Genomic DNA, 20,371 nt, shown 5'->3' with positions numbered 1-20,371 from the left:
AAGTGTAATGGATTTTGGATACACTTTTCGAAATGTGTATTTTGTAACAAAAATGACAAAAGTTTTAACTTGTTTGGCCATTTTATTGCGCTTTATCACTAGATTTTCAGTTTTAAAGACCGCACACGATTTCTGTTTTCGAAAGTTGATAGTACATTATGTCTCCTAAAAGGTGGACAAAATTAAGTTTCTAATTAACAATTTTATTGAAATAAATATGGTTTACAATATTCAATGCACACTAGCAAACGGTTGTTTTCCAGCCATGGCGGTGATCAGCTGAGCCGAAAACGACGAGTTCGACGACGTCCGCGCGATTTTGAGAGCGTGGGGGATCTGAGGGGGGACACAATCGGATTTGATACTGTTAGGAGTAAGTCGTTGATCGAATTAGGAGAAATATAGCCAGAAGGTAAAAATGACGGAGTCTACTCAAGTTAAAACACCAAAAAAGAAAGTATCCAAGCCTAAGAAGCCAGCGGATCACCCATCGTATTTGTATGGTGAAAGATGCAGTCACCGCACTGAAGGAGAGGGGTGGCTCGTCCAGACAGGCACTTCTCAAGACGTCATGGCCAACTACAAAGTTGGAGACAACCGAAGGCAATCAATGCCCGTCTCAAGACTGCTTGAAGAATGGTGTTCAGAGGGAATACTGAAACAGGCTAAAGGCACAGGTGCTGCAGGTTCTTTCGTCTCGGCGAGAAGAAAGCAGAAAAGAAACCTGCTGCCAAGAAGACTGTTTGAGAAGCCAAAGAAGGTTAAAACTCCATCAAGAAGGCAACCAAGAATCGGCAGGAGACAAGAAAGCTAAGCCTGCAGCTAAGAAAAACCAAGTCCCCTAAGAAGACCGCAAAACCAAAAAGAAAGCAAAGACGCCCAAGAAAGCAAAGGTGGCAGCAAAGCCAAAAAAGGTCAAAACGCCCCAAAAAGAAAGTCGTCAAGGCAAAGAAAGCCTAAACTGCAGTCACGAGAGGACCCACTCCTTAAAGGCCCTTATCAGGGCACCCACATCACACGAAAGTTTATGTACTCAATTGCTGTAGTTATAATTGGCCCATTGTCTCGTGTATAGCACTTAGATGGGGCAGACGTAGCCCAGTGGTTAAAAACGCTAGCTTGATGCGCGGTCGGTCTAGGATCGATCCTCATCTGTGGACCAATTGGGCTATTTCTCGTTCTAGCCAGTGCACCATGACGTGTATCAAAGGCCTCTAGGATGGTTAATGTAAGTGATCCCTTGCTGCTAATGAAAAGATGTAGCGGGTTCCTCTTTAAGACTATATGTCAGAATTACCAAAACGTTTCACATCCAATAGCCGATGATTAATAAATCAATGTGCTCTAGTGGTGTCGTTAAACAAAAAAAAGTTTAACTTTTGCATTGGATGATAATAATATGCTTTTTATGAGTACGTCATCTTCATAAATATATAATAATTTTGTAATGACGCATTGTCATAAAATAAATTAATTAACAAAAGACCAACGCTAAACAGTTCAACATTTTAATGTCGTACAGAAAACTTACAAAATGATAAATAGACATAATATGCTAAGAAACTGTTTTGTATGTCTACGGTACCGGTTTGGCCAGGCCGTCACCCATCGGAGTAATAAGCGGACCATACGTTGCTAAAGCGCTGATGGGTGTATATTGCCAAATAAAATTCCATAGACGACAATAGTAACATGTGGCTACCACCCCTCACCCTAAAGTAAATCAGAAAAGATTACGGGTGAAGTGCCATTTTAGAGTAAGGGTGCGTTGTGACTACCCTAGTTCCGCACAAAAATGTTACTTCTTTTTCTTTTTAACAGGTACCCCCATACATGTTTCCAGCACAAGGCTTTGCACCTGTAGGCAGGCGCCTCCCCACCCTCCCACCCCATTCCTGTCCTGGACGGAGGAACCGACTGAGGCCGACACCTGCGCCCAGGACAGGGTGCGCTACAACAGTTGCCGAATAGGAGGAAAAACTCTGACCGACTGACCTGAGCACAAGGTCTGACACGTGGTATAGAGAAATAAAATTGCCAATTTGCCCAATAAAAATAAGATTTACAACCAACACATCACATTTATATAACCAATACGGGACGTGGTGTTAGTTCTCTATCAAAAGTTCGGTGCACTCCAAATTTGGCCCCACCAAAAGTATTTGGTTTAACTCCCTTAAGGGGGGTCCGGTGTAGGGTTGGATGTTATGGACCATTTCCATCAGATTCCGGCAGCCATTCGGGCAACCCAACTTGACACCAGTAACCAGGGACCGTGTTTTAGTGGTAAGCTGACAAACAAGGCGCCCTTATTTGCCCGAAATGCCATTCACGAATGATTTTAAACCATGGTTAACTGTATTAGCATGATAAATGAATTACTAATGGAAAGGAATGCAAATAACACATTTGAAATATTTAAAATATTTACGAAATTTCAAAAATTATTAGAGATAAAAAACAAAAACAAAAAAAATTTAAAAAAGAAATTAGTGGGGTTGTTTTTTTAGCGAAAATAAAAAACGTCTCCCAGCACCCGGTTCCCAGGCGGTCACCCTTCAAGTCTAACCGGCCCTATGTTGTTTAATGGGATTAACAAACTATTAAACATTTTAATTGTTGGTTTTTTTTTAAGGATCAAAGAAATACAAATAAAAAATTATTGATATTTAAAACAAAAAAACAACAACAAAAAACAGTTTTACAAAAAAGCCAACGATTATGACCCACACACTTCCACCCCCCCACCCCACCCCCCATCCCCCCCCCACCCCGTCCACCAAAACCAAAAAATCAACACCCAAACAAAACGCTAATTTAAATTTCAGCACAAAATAAAAAATGTATTGTTTCATTTATTATTTATTTGTACCTAGTTTTTCTTAACCAATGAGGTTCAAGCACACTGTCCAGGGGACCCACACTCAGTATTGGGCTGCCAGAACAGAGTTTATGGGGGGAGAGATAAGACAGTATTTGGCCTTGCTCGGTTGGGTGGGGGCCGTTGTTTATAACAAACGGGGGATGTGTGGCTGGTTCGGTACCTTCCTTCCTTCTTCTCCTTCTCCTCTCTCTCTCTCTCTCTCTCTCTCGTTCTTTTTTTCTTCTCTCTCTGTAGTGTATTTGTGGTTGGGGTTTGTTGTGGTTGGGGGTTGGGGGGGGGGGGGGGGGGTGGGGGGGGTGATGGTGTGTACACCCGTACCCGGTGGAATCATCCGAAATAAAATGGTGATAATAATGACAAGTTCCGCTAATTATTAATGTTAAATGCTAAAAGTACGTTTTAAGAAATATAACCAGAAGAATAAAATGCAATTAGTTTATAGTTTTGAAAGCTTAATCGTTGTATGCATTATATAACAGTAACAAACAAAAAACTCAACTGCCGACCGGCATCTTTGTTTTTACAAGCTATGTTTTTGTGTTTGAGCCCTGATTTGTTTCAGACCTCACTGCATTAAACTTTACCTGTTCCTTCAAATGTTATATCTGGATCCACCACACAAGGGTGGACTTCGAATAATGTCATTGTGATTTTGGATACACTTTTTCGAATGTGTAGTTTGTACAAAAATGACAAGTTTGAAACTGTTGGCCATTTTATTGCGCTTTACACTAGATGACTTTCAGTCTTACAGACGCACACGATTTCTGTTTTCGCAAAGTTAGATAGGACATATGTCTCCTAAACAAGGTGTTCGGTAGAAAATTAGGTTTCTAATAATAATTTCTATTTCAATAAAATGGTTACAGAATTCAGCACACTAGCAAACGGTGTTTTCCAGCATGAGCGGCTGATCAGCTGAGCCGAAAACGACGATGTTTTCGACGAATCGTCCCGCGTGCGATTTTGAGAGCGTGGCGGGGATCTCGATGGTGGGGGGAAACAATACGTGATTGATACTGTTAGGAGTGTAAGTCGTTGATCGAATAGGATAATATATAGCATCACGGAAGGTAAAAAAATGACGGAGGCTACTTCAGGTAAAACACCAAAAAAGAAAGTAGCCAAGCCTAAGAAGCCAGAGGATCTCACCCATCGTAATTCTAGTAGGGTGATGAAAGATGCAGTTCACTCGCACTGAAGAGAGAGGGTTGCTCGTCCAGACAGGCACTTCTCAAGTAACGTCCATGGCCACTACAAAGTTGGAACAACCCAGAATGGACAATCAATGCCCGTGACAATAGAGCTTTGAACGATGTTTGTTCAGAGTGGGATACATGAAACAGGCTCTCTAAAGGCACAGGTTGCTGCAGGTTCATTCGTCTCGGCGAGAAGAAAGCAAAAAGAAACCTGCTGCCAAGAAGATATGCTGTTGAGAAGCCAAAGAAGGTTAAAACTCCCATCAAGAAGGCAACCAAGAAGTCAGGCAGGAGACAAGAAAGCTAAGCCTGCAGCTAAGAAAACCAAGTCCCCTAAGACTGACCGCAAAACCAAAGAAAGCAAAGACCGCCCAAGAAAGCAAGGTGGCAGCAAAGCAAAAAAAGGTCAAAACGCCCAAAAAGAAAGTCGTCAGGGAGGGCAAAGAAAAAGCCTTTAAACTGCAGTCACGAGAGGACCACCCACTCCTTAAAGCGCCCTTGGTCAGTGCCACCCACATCACACGAAAGTGGTTATGTACTCAATTGCTGTAGTTATAATTGGTGCCCATTGTCTCGTGTATAGCACTTAGAATGGGGCAGACGTAGCCCAGTGGTAAAACGCTAGCTTGATGCGCGTGTCGGTCCTAGGATCGATCCTCATCTGTGGACCCATTGGGCTTTTTCTCCAGTTCTAGCCAGGGTGCACCATGACGTGTATCAAATGGCCTCTAGGATGGTTAAGTGTAAGTGATCCCTTGCTGGCTAATGAAAAGTATGTAGCGGGTTTCCTCTCTTAAGACTATATGTCAGAATTACCAAAAACGTTTCACCTCCAATAGCGCCGATGATTAATAAATCAATGTGCTCTAGTGGTGTCGTTAAACACAAAAAAAAGTTTTAACACCATTTTGCAGGCTTGGATGATAATAATCATGCTTTTAGATGAATTACGTCATCTTCATAAATATATAATAAATTTTGTAATGACGCATTTGTCATAAAATAAATCATAATTAACAAACGACCAACGCTAAACAGGTTCACCATTTTATATGTCGTACAGAAAACTTACAAAATTGATAAATAGACATTAATATTGCTAAAGAACGGTTTTTGTATTCTACGGTACCGCGTTTTTGGCCAGGCCGTCACCCATCGGAGTAATAAGCGGACCATAACGTTTGCTAAAATGCGCTGATTGTGTGTATATTGCCAAATAAAATTCCATAGACGACAATAGTAACATGTGGCTACCACCCCTCACCCCTTAAAGTAAATCAGAAAAGATTACGAGTGGAAGCTGCTCATTTTAGAGATAACGGGTGCGTCTGTGACTACCCTAGTTCGCACACAAATGTACTATTCTTTTTCTTTTCAAACAGTACCCCCATACATGTTTCTCAGCACAAGGCTTTGCACCTGATAGTGCAGGCGCCTCCCCCACCCTCCCCACCCCATTCCTGCGTCCTGGAAACGGCGGTAGGAACCGACTGAGGCCGACACCTGCGCCCAGGACAGGCGTGCGCTACAACACTTGCTCATGAAACACATGCGTCTGGGGGGAATCTGAGGCAGGATTAAAACTCTCTGACCTGACCTGACCTGAGCACAAGTGCTACTGACACCGTATGGGTACTAGATGAAATAAAATTGCAGACATATTTTGCCCAGATAAAACTAATGATTTTTACAACCAACACACTCACATTTATATAACCAATCACGGGACTTGTGGTGTTAGCTTCTCTATCAAAAGTTCGTTGCACCTCCACTTTGACCCCAGCCAAAAGTTATTTGGTTTAGTACTACCTATAGGGAGGAGATCCGGTGTAGGGTGGGTGGACTGTATTACGTACCTATATTCCATCAGATTCAGGCACGTCCATTCTGGGGCACAACCTCTGACTTCATCCAGTAACCGAGTCGGACCGTGTTTTCTAGTTTGGTATAGCCATAGACAACAATGACAGAACAAATATGACATGTACAAATGTACATGTATACGAATGCTATTTTGAAACATGGTTAACTGTATTAGTTCACTGATAATGAATTACTTAATTGGAACGTAATTGACAAATAACACATTCTGAAATATTTAAAATATTTACGAAATTCAAACTTATCTTATGAGATAAAAAACAACACAAAAAAAAATTTAAAAGCTAATTAGTGGGGTTGTTTTTTTTTAGCAGGAAAATAAAACGCTATCCTCCAGCACCCAGTGTTCCCAGGAGCGGTCACACCCAGTCAAGTACTAACCTGGCCCTATGTGTTTAAACTCCGGTGATTGAACACCAACTGGATTAACCTGATTAATAGCATCAGTTGGACCATTTCAAAATAAATAAACTACTTACGTTGGATCAAACGTAACTGACAAATATAAATTATTGATATTTAAAACAAAAACAACAACAAAATATAAGATGTTTTACAAAATGCCAACTGATTATGCCACACACTCTCACCCCACCCCCCGAACCCCACCCCCCCATCCCCCCCCCCCCACCCCGTCCAACAAAACCAAAAACTCAACACCAAACAATAACGCATAATTTAATTATTTCTAGCCACAAAATAAAACATGTATTGCTTTCATTTATTCATTCATTTGTACCTAGATTGTTCTTATATCCATAAATGAGGTTCAAGCACACTGTCCAGGACACACAACTCAGCTATCTGGGCTGTCCAGAACAGTAGGTTTAACTGTTGGTGAGAGATAAGACAGTATTGTGGCCTTGCTCGGTCTGGGTGGGGGACCGTTGGTGTTATAACAAACCGTGAGTGGATGTGTGGAGCATGTGTTCGTAAAGTACCTCTCTCTCTCTCTCTCCATCTCTCTCTCTCTCTCTCTCTCTCTTCTCTTCCCCCTCTCTCTCTCTCTCTCTTCTCCTCTCGTCCTCGTCTTTATCTCTCTCTGTCTCTCTCTGTATGTGTATTTTTGATGTGTGTGTGTGTGTTTGTGTTGTGGGGGTGGGGGGGGGGGGGTGGGGGTGGGGGGTGGGGGGGGGTGTATGTGTGTGTACACCCGTACCGTAGTGGATATCACTCCGACATAAATGGTTGATTAATAATGACAAGTTCCGCTAATTTATCTAATGTTAAATGCTAATATAGTACGCGTTTTAAGAAATATAACAGAAGAATAAAATGCAATTAGTTTTATAGTTTTTGAATAGCTTAATCGGTAAGTATTGCATTATATTAATCAGTATACAACAACAATACTCAACTGACGACCCGGCAATCTTGGTTTTATACAAGCCTATGTTTTTTTGTGTTTGATACATGATTTGTTTCCCCAGACCTCACCTGCATTAAACTTTACCTTTTTCTCCTCTCAAATAGTTATATGTCTGGGACACCTACAATGGATGTACTTCGAAAGTGTAATGTGATTTTTTGGTATACACTTTTTCGAAATGTGTTATTTTGTAACAAAACAGGACAAAAGTTTTACAACTTTGTTTTGGGCCATTTTATGCGCTTTATCACTAGAATTTTCAGTCTTTAAAGACCGCACACAACGATTTCTGTTTTCGAAAGTTAGATAGTACATTATGTCTCCTAAAAGGTGGTAGCAAAATTAAGTTTCTAATTAATTCAATTTTATTTGAAATAAATATTGTTTTACAATATTCAATGCACACTAGGTCAAACGGGTTGTTTTCCAGCCATGGCGGCTGATCAGCTGAGCCGAAAACGACGAGTTCGACGACGTCCGCGCGATTTTTTGATGAGCGTAGGGCGGGATCTGATGGCTGGGACACAATCGGATTGATACTGTTAGGAGTAAAGTCGTTGATCTCGAATTAGGAGTTAATAATAGCATCACTGAAGGTAAAAATGACGAGTCTACTCAAGTTAAAACCACCAAAAAAATTGAAAGTAAATCCAAGCCTACATAAGCCAGCTTCGGATCACCCATCGTATTCTAGTATGGTGAAAGATGCAGTCACCGCACTGAAGAGAGAAAGGGGTGGCTCGTCCAGACAGGCACTTCTCAAGTACGTCATGGCCAACTACAAAGTTGGAGACAACCCGAAGGCAATCAATGCCCGTCTCAAGACTGCTTTTGAAGAATGGTGTTTCAGAGTGGAATACTGAAACAGGCTAAAGGCACAGGTGCTGCAGGTTCATTTCGTCTCGGCGAGAAGAAAGCAGAAAAGAAACCTGCTGCCAAGAAGACTGCTTTTTGAGAAGCCAAACGAGGTTAAAACTCCCATCAAGAAGGCAACCAAGAAGTCGGCAGGAGACAAGAAAGCTAAGCCCTGCAGCTAAGAAAACCAAGTCCCCCTAAGAATGACCGCAAAACCAAAGAAAGCAAAGACGCCCAAGGAAAGCAAAGGTGGGCAGCAAAGCCAAAAAAAATGGTCAAAACGCCCAAAAAGAAAGTCGTCAAGGCAAAGAAGCCTAAAGCCTACTGCAGTCACGAGAGGACCCCACTCCTTAAAGGCCCTTATCAGGGCCACCCACATCACACGAAAGTGTTATGTACTCAATTGCTGTAGTTTATAATTGGCCCCATTGTCTCGTGTATAGCACTTAGATGGGGCAGACGTAGCCCAGTGGTAAAACGCGCTAGCTTGATGCTGCGTGTCGGTCTAGGATCGATCCTCATCTGTGGACCCATTGGGCTATTTCTCGTTCTAGCCAGTGCCACCATGACGTGTATCAAAGGCCGGCCTCTAGGATGGTTAAATGTAAGTGATCCCTTGCTGCTAATGAAAAGATGTAGCGGGTTTCCTCTCTTAAGACTATATGTCAGAATTACCAAAACGTTTCACATCCAATAGCCGATGATTAATAATATCAATGGTGCTCTAGTGGTGTCGTTAAAAAAAAAAAAAGTTTAACTTTTGCACTTTGGATGATTAATAATATGCTTTTTATGATTACGTCATCTTCATAAATATATAATAATTTTGTAATGACGCATTGTCATAAAATAAATATAATTAACAAAAGACCAAACGCTAAACAGTTCAACATTTTAATGTCGTACAGAAAACGTACAAATTGATAAATAGACATTAATATGCTAAAGAACCTGTTTTTGTATGTCTACGGTACCCGGTTTGTGGCCAGGCCGTCACCCATCGGAGTAATAATTAAGCGGACCATACGTTGCTAAAATGCGGCTGATGGGTTGTATATGGCCAAATAAAATTCCATAGACGACAATAGTAACCATGTGGCTACCACCCCTCACCCTTAAAGTAAATCAGAAAAGATTACGAGTGAAGCTGCTCATTTTAGAGATAACGGTTAGCGTCTGTGACTACCCTAGTTTCCGCACAAATGTTACTTCTTTTTTTTCTTTTTAACAGGTAGGTACCCCATACATGTTTCCAGCACACAAGGCTTTGCACCTGATAGTGCAGGCGCCTCCCCCACCCTCCCCAGCCCCATTCCTTTCCTGGACGGAGGAACCGACTGAGGCCGACACCTGCGCCCAGGACAGGCGTGCGCTACAACAGCTTGCTCTGAATAGGCAGGTTAAACTCTCTGACCTGACCTGACCTGAGCACAAAGGCTACTTGACACAGTGGTACTAGATGAAATAAAATTGCAGACATATTTTGTCCCCAGATAAAACTAATGATTTTTTACAACCAACACACTCACATTTATATAACCAATCACGGGACTTGTGGTGTTAGCTTCTCTATCAAAAGTTCGGTGCACCTCCAACTTTTGACCCAGCCAAAAGTTATTTGGTTTAGTACTACCTATAGGGAGGAGATCCTGGGTGTAGGGTGGGTGGACTGTATTAACGTACCTATATTCCATCAGATTCAGGCACGTCCATTCTGGGGGCACAACCTCTGACTTCACCAGTAACCGAGTCGGACCGGTTTTTTTTTTCTAGTTGGTATAAGCCCATAGACAACAATGACAGAACAAATATGACATTACAAATGTACATGTATAACGAATGCTATTTTGAAACATGGTTAACTGTATTAGTTCACTGATAAATGAATTACTTAATTGGAACGTATTTGACAAATAACACATTCTGAATATTTAAAATATTTACGAAATTCAAACTTATCTTATGAGATAAAAAACAACAACCAACAAAAATTTAAAAGAAAAATTAGTGGGGTTGTTTTTTTAGCAGGAAAATATTTAAAACGTCTCCAGCACCCAGTGGGTTCCCAGGCGGTCATACCCATTCAAGTACTAACCTGGCCCTCCCTATGTTGTTTAAACTCCGGTGTGATTGAACACCAACTGGATTACCTGCATTTAATAGCATCATTTGACCCATTTCAAAATAAATAAACTACTTTAATTGTGAAGATCAAACGTACCGCTGACAAATAATAAATTATTGATATTTAAAACAAAACAACAACAAACCAAATATAAGATGTTTTACAAAATGCCAACTGATTATGCCACAACTCCACACCCCACCCCCACCCCCACCCCCCACCCCCCCCCCCCCCACCCCGTCCACCAAATACCAAAACTCAACACCAAACAATTAACGCATAATTTAATTATTTCTAGCCACAAAATAAAACATGTATTGCTTTCATTTATTATTCATTTCATTTGTACCTAGATTTCATGTTCTTATATCCAACTGAGGTTCAAGCACACTGTCCAGGACACACACCTCAGCTATCTGGGCTGTCCAGAACAGTAGTTTTACTGGTTGGGTGAAGAGATAACTGTACAGTAGTGTTGGCCTTGCTCGGTCTGGGTTGGGGGTTACCGTTGTTGTTATAATTATCAACGTGAGTGGATGTGTTAGCATGTGTTTAACGTGGTACCTCTCTCTCCTCCTCTTCCTCCTCTCCAGTTCTTTAAAGTCTAACTCTCTCGCTCCTCTTAGGTCTCCTCTCCTCTATCTCTCTCTCCTCTCTCTAGGGCGTCTCTCTCTCTCCTTATCTCTTCAATTTCCCCCTCTCTCCTCTGTCCTACTCTCTGTTATCGTGTATTCTTTCCGTTGTCTGGTGTAACAAAAGGGGAAAAGAGAGTAATCGTCTCCCCCCTCTCTCTCTCCCTCCTAGGGTCTCTCTTTCCTGTTCTCACGGTCCTTTTGGGAAAGTTCTTGGTCCCAGGCTTGGGTTGATGGGACAGAGTCAGTACTCCTACTTCTCTCCCTGTAGTAAGATCCCCATGGCTGAGAGGAAACCTCCCGCTCCTCCCTCTTGAATCCCCTCTTTAGTCTCTCTTTGACCAGAGTAGTTCCTCTAGTTTTCTGATTAATTAATCTTAGATCTCCTCCGGTCTCTTAATCCTCCTTATCCCTCTTCTCGTCTCCTTTCCGTTGCTAAAATTCCTCCCCTCCCCCTATAGCCTAATATTCTTAGGGAGCTCTAGGTCTCTCTCTGATACCTAATTTAATTTCCTCTCTCTCTACCTTTCCCTCTGTCTCTCCGTCCTCTCTTTCTTTTCCTCCTATTGATATATCCTCTCTCTGAGAGTGTATTCTATACCCTCTGGGACCCTGTCCGTTTGTTTGTAAAGGGAGGGTGTTTAGTTGGACGTTTTTGAGTGAGAGTGAATTCTTTTCCTGCGCTGTCATCACGTACCGTCTCTCATCTCAGTTTCATCGAGTAAGACACCTCTATTAGCTCCTGAGTGTATTTTCCTTATATCCGCTGAGTCCTAGTCAATGGAAAACGTAGTTAAGGGAGGACTTGGGGTAGAAGTTTAACCTAAGATGATAATTTGGCAAGATAGCTTATAGTCTTGGTGCCTCTATGACACTTAGTACCTTGAAGTGTGAGGGGGATCATATAAAACACAAAAATCAGGGCGAAGTTACCGAACTCTTTAGTTTGTCGCGCCATGTTTTTGTTCCGCCTAGGTATTTGTCTGGACGTCTCTAGCCCCTCCCTCGTGAGTGGCAGCACTGTACCCGGGAGGAAGCTCGAAGTTTAGAAAAAGAGAAATTATCCTCCTGTAAAAAGAGGACGGTCCGCTCTTCTCAAGGGTAACTCTAGAAAAAGGAAGGGTTATACAATTTATCTCATCGGTCATTTGTCAGGAGGGGGGAGGGGGGTCTTTAATGGTGAACCAATGCACACTAAGCAACGCTTTTGAGGTCAGGCCAACGGAAAGAGTCCTGACACAGGGAGGTTTAGTATGCGCTCTGGCCAGTCCCCCCCTACATTAGTCTGGAACAGAAGTCGCCGCCTCGCTGATTAAGTATCTAGTCAGGAAGACGTGATATAAGAAATTAGTGCTGGAGTTTTACAATAGATTGAATACACGTCTCCAGGAGTCTCAGGTGTTTCCCAGCGTAAAAGTGGGATTTGAAGTAAGTAATAAAGGCTGGACAAGTTTCGTCTTCCACTCCGGGTACTTAACTATCCGCATCGATATTTGACCGGGAGGAGTCCCTCAATTGGGACAAGAATCTCATTGAGTATCAAGTTAAATACAGTCCGTCGTGTCAAATCTGGAGAAAAGATCTTCCACTGTTAAGTAGCCCAGTCGGCCTATTCTCACCCAAGTTCACCTTCCCCTCGTTTTAAAAAAGAATAGTCAAGCACAAGGTCAAGTATCACCCATCTGTCTCTGCTCTGGTGAAACCGTCAAATACCCCACTCCCACCTAGGGAAGTCTCTCATCCCCCATCCCAGCCACCCCTCCCCCACAACAAGGAACTGACAAGGATCAGACAAAGGCAACGCAAATCCAATAATATTTCCATCTACTCATATACCACGAAGGTATTCTCAGCAGGTCTGTCGCCTGGGCATTCTCTCCTCGTCTGGTTCTTTAGCCACTGTTCTTACTAAGTCCAGTGACAGAAAAGGGAGTGGGGGAAGGATACCTTTGATAGTCATCAGGCAGCTTTTGAGAATCCGCTCCCTAGGGGTGGCATCGACTGGCAGAGTTACGATCTCATCACGGACATGGGCCTTGCTCGGTCCATCAGGTCTGGAGTTCTGAATGTCGATTCCTTCGGGTATCTCCTAGTTGTAGGGAGCTCGAAAGTCTATAGAAGAACCTACACTAACACCTGCTCTCTCCTCTCATTCCTCTTTCTCCTCTCCCCTTCCTCTGCCCCTCTCTCTCCCCTCCTCTTCTCCCTGTGCCCTTTTCCTTCCCTCGAACGGGCGCCACTCTCCTTCTCTTTCCTCTCTCATCAAAAAATCTTCATCTCTCTTATTTCTCTCTGTCTCTCTCTCGTAAAAGTTTATTTTTCCAACTGCGTGTGTGGAGTGTTTGTGTCCTAGTAAGGTTGTACTGGTTCGGGGAGCCTGGAGTGGGGGGGAGGGGGGGGCAAGCTTTTTGGGTGATCCTGGGTTGTATGTTGTAACGTAACCCCGTACCGTGGACATCACTCCGACATAACCGTTTGATTAATACTGTGACAAGTTCCGCTAATTTATCTAATGGTAAAATGCTAATATAGTACGTTTCCCTTCGAAATATAACAGAAGAATAAAATGCAATTAGTTTTAGTTTTTGAATAGCTTAGATCGTATAGTATCCATGCATTAGTATTAATCAGTATCTCAACAACAAATACTCAACTGACGACCGGCATCTTTGTTTTTACAAGACTATGTTTTTTGTGTTTGATACATGATTTGTTTTTTCCAGACCTCACTGCTTAAACTTTTCCTTTTTCCCTTCCTGGAATCGTTTTATATCTGGACCCCTACAATGGATGTACTTCGAAAGTGGGAATGTGATTTTTTGGTATAAGTTGCCTTTTCGAAATGTTTGTCTTTTGTAACAAAAATGACAAAAGTTTTAAACTTGTTTTGGCCATTTTCCTTGCGCTTTTATCACTAGATTTTTCAGTCTTTAAAGACCGCAACACGATTTTGGTTTTCGAAGGTTAGATAGTACATAATGTCTCCTAAAAGGTGGTAGCAAAATTAAGTTTCTAATTAATCAATTTATTGAAAGTAAATATGGGTTCCACAAGGTATTCAATGCACACTAGGACAAACGGTTGTTTTTCCCAGCCATGGCGGCTGATCAGCTGAGCCGAAAACGACGAGTTCGACGCCTACGTCCACGCGATTTTGAGAGCGTGGGCGGGATCTGAGGCTGGGGACACAATCGGATTGATACTGTTAGGAGTAAGTCGTTGATCGAATTAGAAGAAATATAGCATCACTGAAGGTAAAATGACGGAGTCTACTCAAGTTAAAACACCGGAAAGAAAGTATCCAAGCCTAAGAAGCCAGCGATCACCCATCGTATTTCTAGTATGGTGAAAGATGCAGTCACCGCACTGAAGGAGAGGGGTGGCTCGTCCAGACAGTCACTTCTTCAAGTACGTCATGGCCAACTACAAAGTTGGAGACAACCCGAAGGCAATCAATGCCCGTCTCAAGACTGCTTTGAAGAATGGTGTTCAGAGTGGAATACTGAAACAGGCTAAAGGCACAGGTGCTGCAGGTTCATTTCGTCTCGGCGAGAAGAAAGCAGAAAAGAAACCTGCTGCCAAGAAGACTGCTGTTGAGAAGCCAAAGAAGGTTAAAACTCCCATCAAGAAGGCAACCAAGAAGTCGGCAGGAGACAAGGAAAGCTAAGCCTGCAGCTAAGAAAACCAAGTCCCCCTAAGAAGACCGCAAACCAAAGAAAGCAAAGACGCCCAAGAAAGCAAAGGTGGCAGCAAAGCCAAAAAAGGTCAAAACGCCCAAAAAGAAAATGTCGTCAAGGCAAAGAAAGCCTAAAACTGCAGTCACGAGAGGACCCCACTCCTTAAAGGCCCTTATCAGGGGCCACCCACATCACACGAAAGTGTTATGTACTCAATTGCTGTAGTTATAATTGGCCCATTGTCTCGTGTATAGCACTTAGATGGGGCAGACGTAGCCCAGTGGTAAAACGCTAGCTTGATGCGCGGTCGGTCTAGGATCGATCCTCATCTGTGGACCCATTGGGCTATTTCTCGTTCTAGCCAGTTGCAACCATGACGTGTATCAAAGGCCTCTAGGATGGTTAATGTAAGTGATCCCTTGCTGCTAATGAAAAGATGTAGCGGGTTTCCCTCTCTTAAGACTATATGTCAGAATTACCAAAACGTTTCACATCCAATAGCCGATGATTAATAAATCAATGTGCTCTAGTGGTGTCGTTAAACAAAAAAAGTTTAACTTTTGCACTTGGATGATAATAATATGCTTTTTATGATTACGTCATCTTCATAAATATATAATAATTTTGTAATGACGCATTGTCATAAAATAAATATAATTAACAAAAGACCAACGCTAAACAGTTCAACATTTTAATGTCGTACAGAAAACTTACAAAATTGATAAATAGACATTAATATGCTAAAGAACTGTTTTTGTATGTCTACGGTACCCGGTTTGGCCAGGCCGTCACCCATCGGAGTAATAAAGCGGACCATACGTTGCTAAAATGCGCTGATGGGTGTATATTGCCAAAATAAAATTCCATAGACGACAATAGTAACATGTGGCTACCACCCCTCACCCTTAAAGTAAATCAGAAAAGATTACGAGTGAAGCTGCTCATTTTAGAGATAACGGGTAGCGTCTGTGACTACCCTAGTTCCGCACCCAAAATGTTACTTTCTTTTTTCTTTTTTAACAGGTACCCCATACATGTTTTTCCAGCACAAGGCTTTTGCACCTGATAGTGCAGGCGCCTCCCCCACCCTCCCCACCCCATTCCTGTCCTGGACGGAGGAACCGACTGAGGCCGACACCTGCGCCCAGGACAGGCGTGCGCTACAACAGCTTGCTCTGAATAGGCAGGTTAAACTCTCTGACCTGACCTGACCTGAGCACAAGGCTACTTGACACAGTGGTACTAGATGAAATAAAATTGCAGACATATTTTGCCCAGATAAAACTAATGATTTTTACAACCAACACACTCACATTTATATAACCAATCACGGGACTTGTGGTGTTAGCTTCTCTATCAAAAGTTCGGTGCACCTCCAACTTTGACCCAGCCAAAAGTTATTTGGTTTAGTACTACCTATAGGGAGGAGATCCGGTGTAGGGTTGTTGGACTGTATTAACGTACCTATATTCCATCAGATTCAGGCACGTCCATTCTGGGCACAACCTCTGACTTCACCAGTAACCGAGTCGGACCGGTGTTTTCTAGTTGGTATAGCCATAGACAACATGACAGAACAAATATGACATTACAAATGTACATGTATACGAATGCTATTTTGAAACATGGTTAACTGTATTAGTTTCACTGATAAATGAATTACTTAATTGGAACGTAATTGACAAATAACACACATTCTGAATATTTTAAAATATTTACGAAATTCAAACTTATCTTATGAGATAAAAAACAACAACAAAAAAATTTAAAAAGAAATTAGTGGGGTTGTTTTTTTTTAGCAGGAAAATAAAACGTCTCCAGCACCCAGTGTTCCCAGGCGGTCACCCATTCAAGTACTAACCTGGCCCTATGTTGTTTAACCTCTCCGGTGATTGAACACCAACTGGATTAACCTGATTAATAGCATCAGTTGGGACCATTTCAAAATAAAAATAAACTACTTTAATTGGATCAAACGTAACTGACAAATAATAAATTTATTGATATTTAAAAACAAAAACAACAACAAAATATAAGATGTTTTACAAAATGCCAACTGATTTATGGCCACACACTCTCACCCCACCCCACCCCACCCCCACCCCCCCCACCCCCCCCCCCACCCCGTCCACCAAAACCAAAACTCAACACCAAACAAAACGCATAATTTAATTATTTCTAGCCACACAAAATAAAACATGTATTGCTTTCATTTATGTCATTTCATTTGTACCTAGATTTGTTCTTATATCCCACTGAGGTTCAAGCACACTGTCCAGGACACCACCACCTCAGCGTCTCTGGGCTGTCCAGAACAGTAGTTTCCACTGGTTGGGTGAGAGATAAGACAGTATCTGTGGCCTTGCTCGGTCTGGGTGTGGGGCCGTTTTTTGTTATAACAAACGTGAGTGGCCTGTGTGAGCTCCCTGTGGTCGTGCTCTCCATCTCTCTCTCCCTCTCCTCTCTCTCTCTCCTCCTACTCTCTCTCTCTTCTCTCTCCTCGCCTCTCTCTTCTCCTCCCCTCTCTCTCCTCTCCATCACCCCCTCTCTCTCTGTCCTCTCCTCTCGTCTCTCTCGCTCCTAAACTCATTCTCTCTCTCTCTCTCTCGTCCTCTCTTTAATCTCCTTCTCTGTCTCTCTCTCTGTATGTGTATTTTTTGTGTGCGTGTGTGTTGTGTTTTTATCTCTCTCTGTGTGTGTGTTGGGGTGGGTGTTGGTGTGGGTTGGTGGGGTGGGGGGTGGGGGGTGTGGTATGGTGTATGTGTGTGTACACCCGTACCGGTGGACATCACTCCCCGACATAAATGGTTTGATTAATAATGACAAGTTCCGCTAATTTTATCTAATGTTAAATGCTAACTATAGTACGTTTTAAGAAATATAACAGAAGAATAAAATGCAATTAGTTATAGTTTTGAATAGCTTAATCGTTAGTATTGCATTATATTAATCAGTATACAACAACAAATACTCAACTGACCGACCGGCATCTTTGTTTTTACAAGCCTATGTTTTTGTTGTTTGATACATGATTTGTTTTCCAGACCTCAACTGCATTAAACTTTACCCTTTTTTCCTTCAAATAGTTATATCTGGACACCTACAATGGATGTACTTCGAAAGTGTAATGTGATTTTTTGGTATACACTTTTTCGAAATGTGTATTTTTGTAACAAAAATGACAAAAGTTTTAACTTGGGTTTTGGCCATTTTATTGCGCTTTAATCCCTAGATTTTTCAGTCTTTTAAAGTACCCGCACACGATTTCTGTTTTCGAAAGTTAGATAGTACATATTCTCCCCTAAAAGGTGGTAGCAAAATTAGTTTCTAATTCATCAATTTTATTGAAATAAATATGGTTTACATATATTCAATGCACACTAGCAACGGTTGTTTTCCAGCCATGGCGGCTGATCAGCTGAGCCGAAAACGACGAGTTCGACGACGTCCGTCGCGCGATTTTGAGAGCGTGGCGGGATCTGAGGCTGGTTGACACAATCGGATTGATACTGTTAGGAGTAAGTCGTTGATCGAATTAGGAGAAATATAGCATCACTGAAGGTAAAAATGACGAGTCTACTCAAGTTAAAACAACCAAAAAAGAAAGTATCCAAGCCTAGAAGCCAGCGGATCACCCATCGTATTCTAGTAATGGTGAAAGATGCAGTCCACCGCACTGAAGGAGAGGGGTGGTCTCGTCCAGACAGGCACTTCTCAAGTACGTCAATGGCCAACTACAAATGTTGGAGACAACCCGAAGGCAATCAAATGCCCGTCTCAAGACTGCTTTGAAGAATGGTGTTCAGAGTGGAATACGGAAACAGTCTAAAAAGGCCAACAGGTGCTGCAGGTTCATTTTCGTCTCGGCGAGAAGAAAAGCAGAAAAGAAACCTGCTGCCAAGAAGACTGCTGTTGAGAAGCCAAGAAGGTTAAAACTCCCATCAAGAAGGCAACCAAGAAGTCGGCAGGAGACCAAGAAAGCTAAGCCTGCTCCTAAGACACCACGTCCCCTCTAGAGAAGAACCGCAAAACCAGAGAACGCAAAGACCGCCCAAGAAAGCAACAGTTCGCAGCAAAGCCAAAAAAGGTCAAAACGTGCCCAAAAAGAAAGTCTCAATGCAAAGAAAGCCTAAACTGGGCAATTCACGAGAGGACCCCACTCCCTTACCTGTCCCTTAGCAGGGCCCCCCACATCACACAAAGTTTTAATGTACTCCAATTGCTGTAGTTATTAATTTGGCCCATTTGTCCCTCGTGTTTATATTCACCTTGATGGGGCATAGCGTAGCCCAGTGGTAAAACGCTAGCTTGATGCGCGTCGGTCTCGGCTCGATCCTCATATTTGGACCCATTGGGTGGGGCTATGTCTCGTTCTAAGCCAGAATGCACCATGGCGTTTATTCAAAAGGCCTCTAGGATGGTAATTACTGTAAGTGATCCCTTGCTGCTAATGAACAATGTTGTACGCGGTTTTCTACTCTTTAAGACTATATGTCATAGTTACCAACACGTTCTCACAACCAATAGCCTAGGATTAATAAATCACTGTGCTCTAGTGGTGTGCGTTAAACGAAAACATTTTAACTTGTGGCAACTTGATTATAATAATATAGCTTTTTTTGAATTACGTCCATCTGCCGAACTATATAATAATTTTGTAATGACGCATTGTCATAAAATAAATATAATTAACAAAAGACCACCGCTAAACAGTTCAACATTTTTAATGTCCGTAGACAGAAAACGATTACAAAATTGATACATCTACATTAAGTATGCTACAGAACTGTTTTTTGTATGTCTACGTACCGTGCCCGGTTTGGCCAGTGCCGTAGACACCATGCGGAGTAATAGGCGGACCAGACGGCTTGCTCTAATGCGCTTGATGGTGTTATCTTATCCAATAAAATCCCATATAACAGCACCAAATATTACTGTGTGCGTGGGGAACCCACCACCTACGCCGCTTAAAGTGAATCAGAAAGATCCACGAGGTGAAGCTGCCTCATGTTATTCAAATAAACGTGTGTCGATAACTATAGATGGGGGATCCCATTGAACAAAGTTTCCAGCAAAGCAGCGGGCAATGTTACTCTGCTTTTTCTTTTTAACAGGTAACCCCATACATTTTTCCAGCACAAGGCTTTTGGCACCTGATAGTGCAGAAGCGCCTCCCCCACCCTCCCCACCCCCTTCCTTTCCCTGACGGAGGAACCGACTGACAGGCCGGGGACACCTTCGCCCAGACAGGCGGCGTCAAAGCGGCTCGAATAGCAGGTTTAAACTCTTGACCGACCTGACCTGACACAAGGTACTTGACCAGTGGTAAGAGAAATAAAATGCAGACAATTTTGCCCCGATAAAATAAGATTTTACAACCAAACACTACATTTATAAACCAATCACGGGACTTGTGGTGGGTTGCTTCTTATCAAAAGTTTCGGGCCCTCCAAATTTGACCCAGCCAAAAGGATTTGGTTTAGATACCTATAGGGAGGAGACCGGTGTAGGGGGGGGGCTGTATTAACGTACCTAATTCCATCAGATTCAGGCACGTCCATTTGGGCAACCTTGCTTAACAGTAACCGAGTCGGACCGGGTTTCTAGTTGTTAGCCATAACAACAATGACAGAACAATTGACATTACAAAGTACAGTTTAACGAATGCTATTTTGAAACATGGTTAACTGTATTAGTCATGAAAATGAAAATAATGGAAGTAATTGAAAAAAACATTGAATATTTAAAA

The 20,371-nt window shown here is 42.3% G+C and overlaps 2 protein-coding genes and 2 pseudogenes across 2 annotated transcripts; all 4 read left to right on the top strand.

Annotated features, from left to right (window-relative positions):
- Window positions 1–418: 418 nt before the first annotated feature.
- On the top strand, window positions 419–814 carry LOC121390855 (histone H1-delta-like). The gene has a single exon (XM_041522732.1). The coding sequence runs from the start codon at window positions 419–421 to the stop codon at window positions 812–814; it is 396 nt and encodes a 131-aa protein (XP_041378666.1).
- Window positions 815–4,199: 3,385 nt separating this feature from the next.
- Window positions 4,200–4,541, top strand: LOC121390854. Its single transcript, XM_041522731.1, has one exon. It carries the CDS (start codon window positions 4,200–4,202, stop codon window positions 4,539–4,541), a length of 342 nt encoding a protein of 113 aa, XP_041378665.1.
- Window positions 4,542–8,004: 3,463 nt separating this feature from the next.
- Window positions 8,005–8,600, top strand: LOC121390853 (annotated as a pseudogene).
- A 5,672-nt stretch (window positions 8,601–14,272) lies between these two features.
- On the top strand, window positions 14,273–18,115 carry LOC121390852 (annotated as a pseudogene).
- The last annotated feature ends 2,256 nt before the right edge of the window (window positions 18,116–20,371 follow it).

Source organism: Gigantopelta aegis, unplaced genomic scaffold, assembly GCF_016097555.1.
Source record: "Gigantopelta aegis isolate Gae_Host unplaced genomic scaffold, Gae_host_genome ctg10121_pilon_pilon, whole genome shotgun sequence".
NCBI lineage: Eukaryota > Metazoa > Mollusca > Gastropoda > Neomphalida > Peltospiridae > Gigantopelta > Gigantopelta aegis.
This window is presented reverse-complemented; position numbering and strand designations above follow the sequence as displayed.

Excerpts from the sequence above, each read along its gene's own strand:
- LOC121390855 (XM_041522732.1), top strand. The coding sequence starts at position 419 with ATGACGGAGTCTACTCAAGTTAAAACACCAAAAAAGAAAGTATCCAAG.
- LOC121390854 (XM_041522731.1), top strand. The coding sequence starts at position 4,200 with ATGTTTGTTCAGAGTGGGATACATGAAACAGGCTCTCTAAAGGCACAG.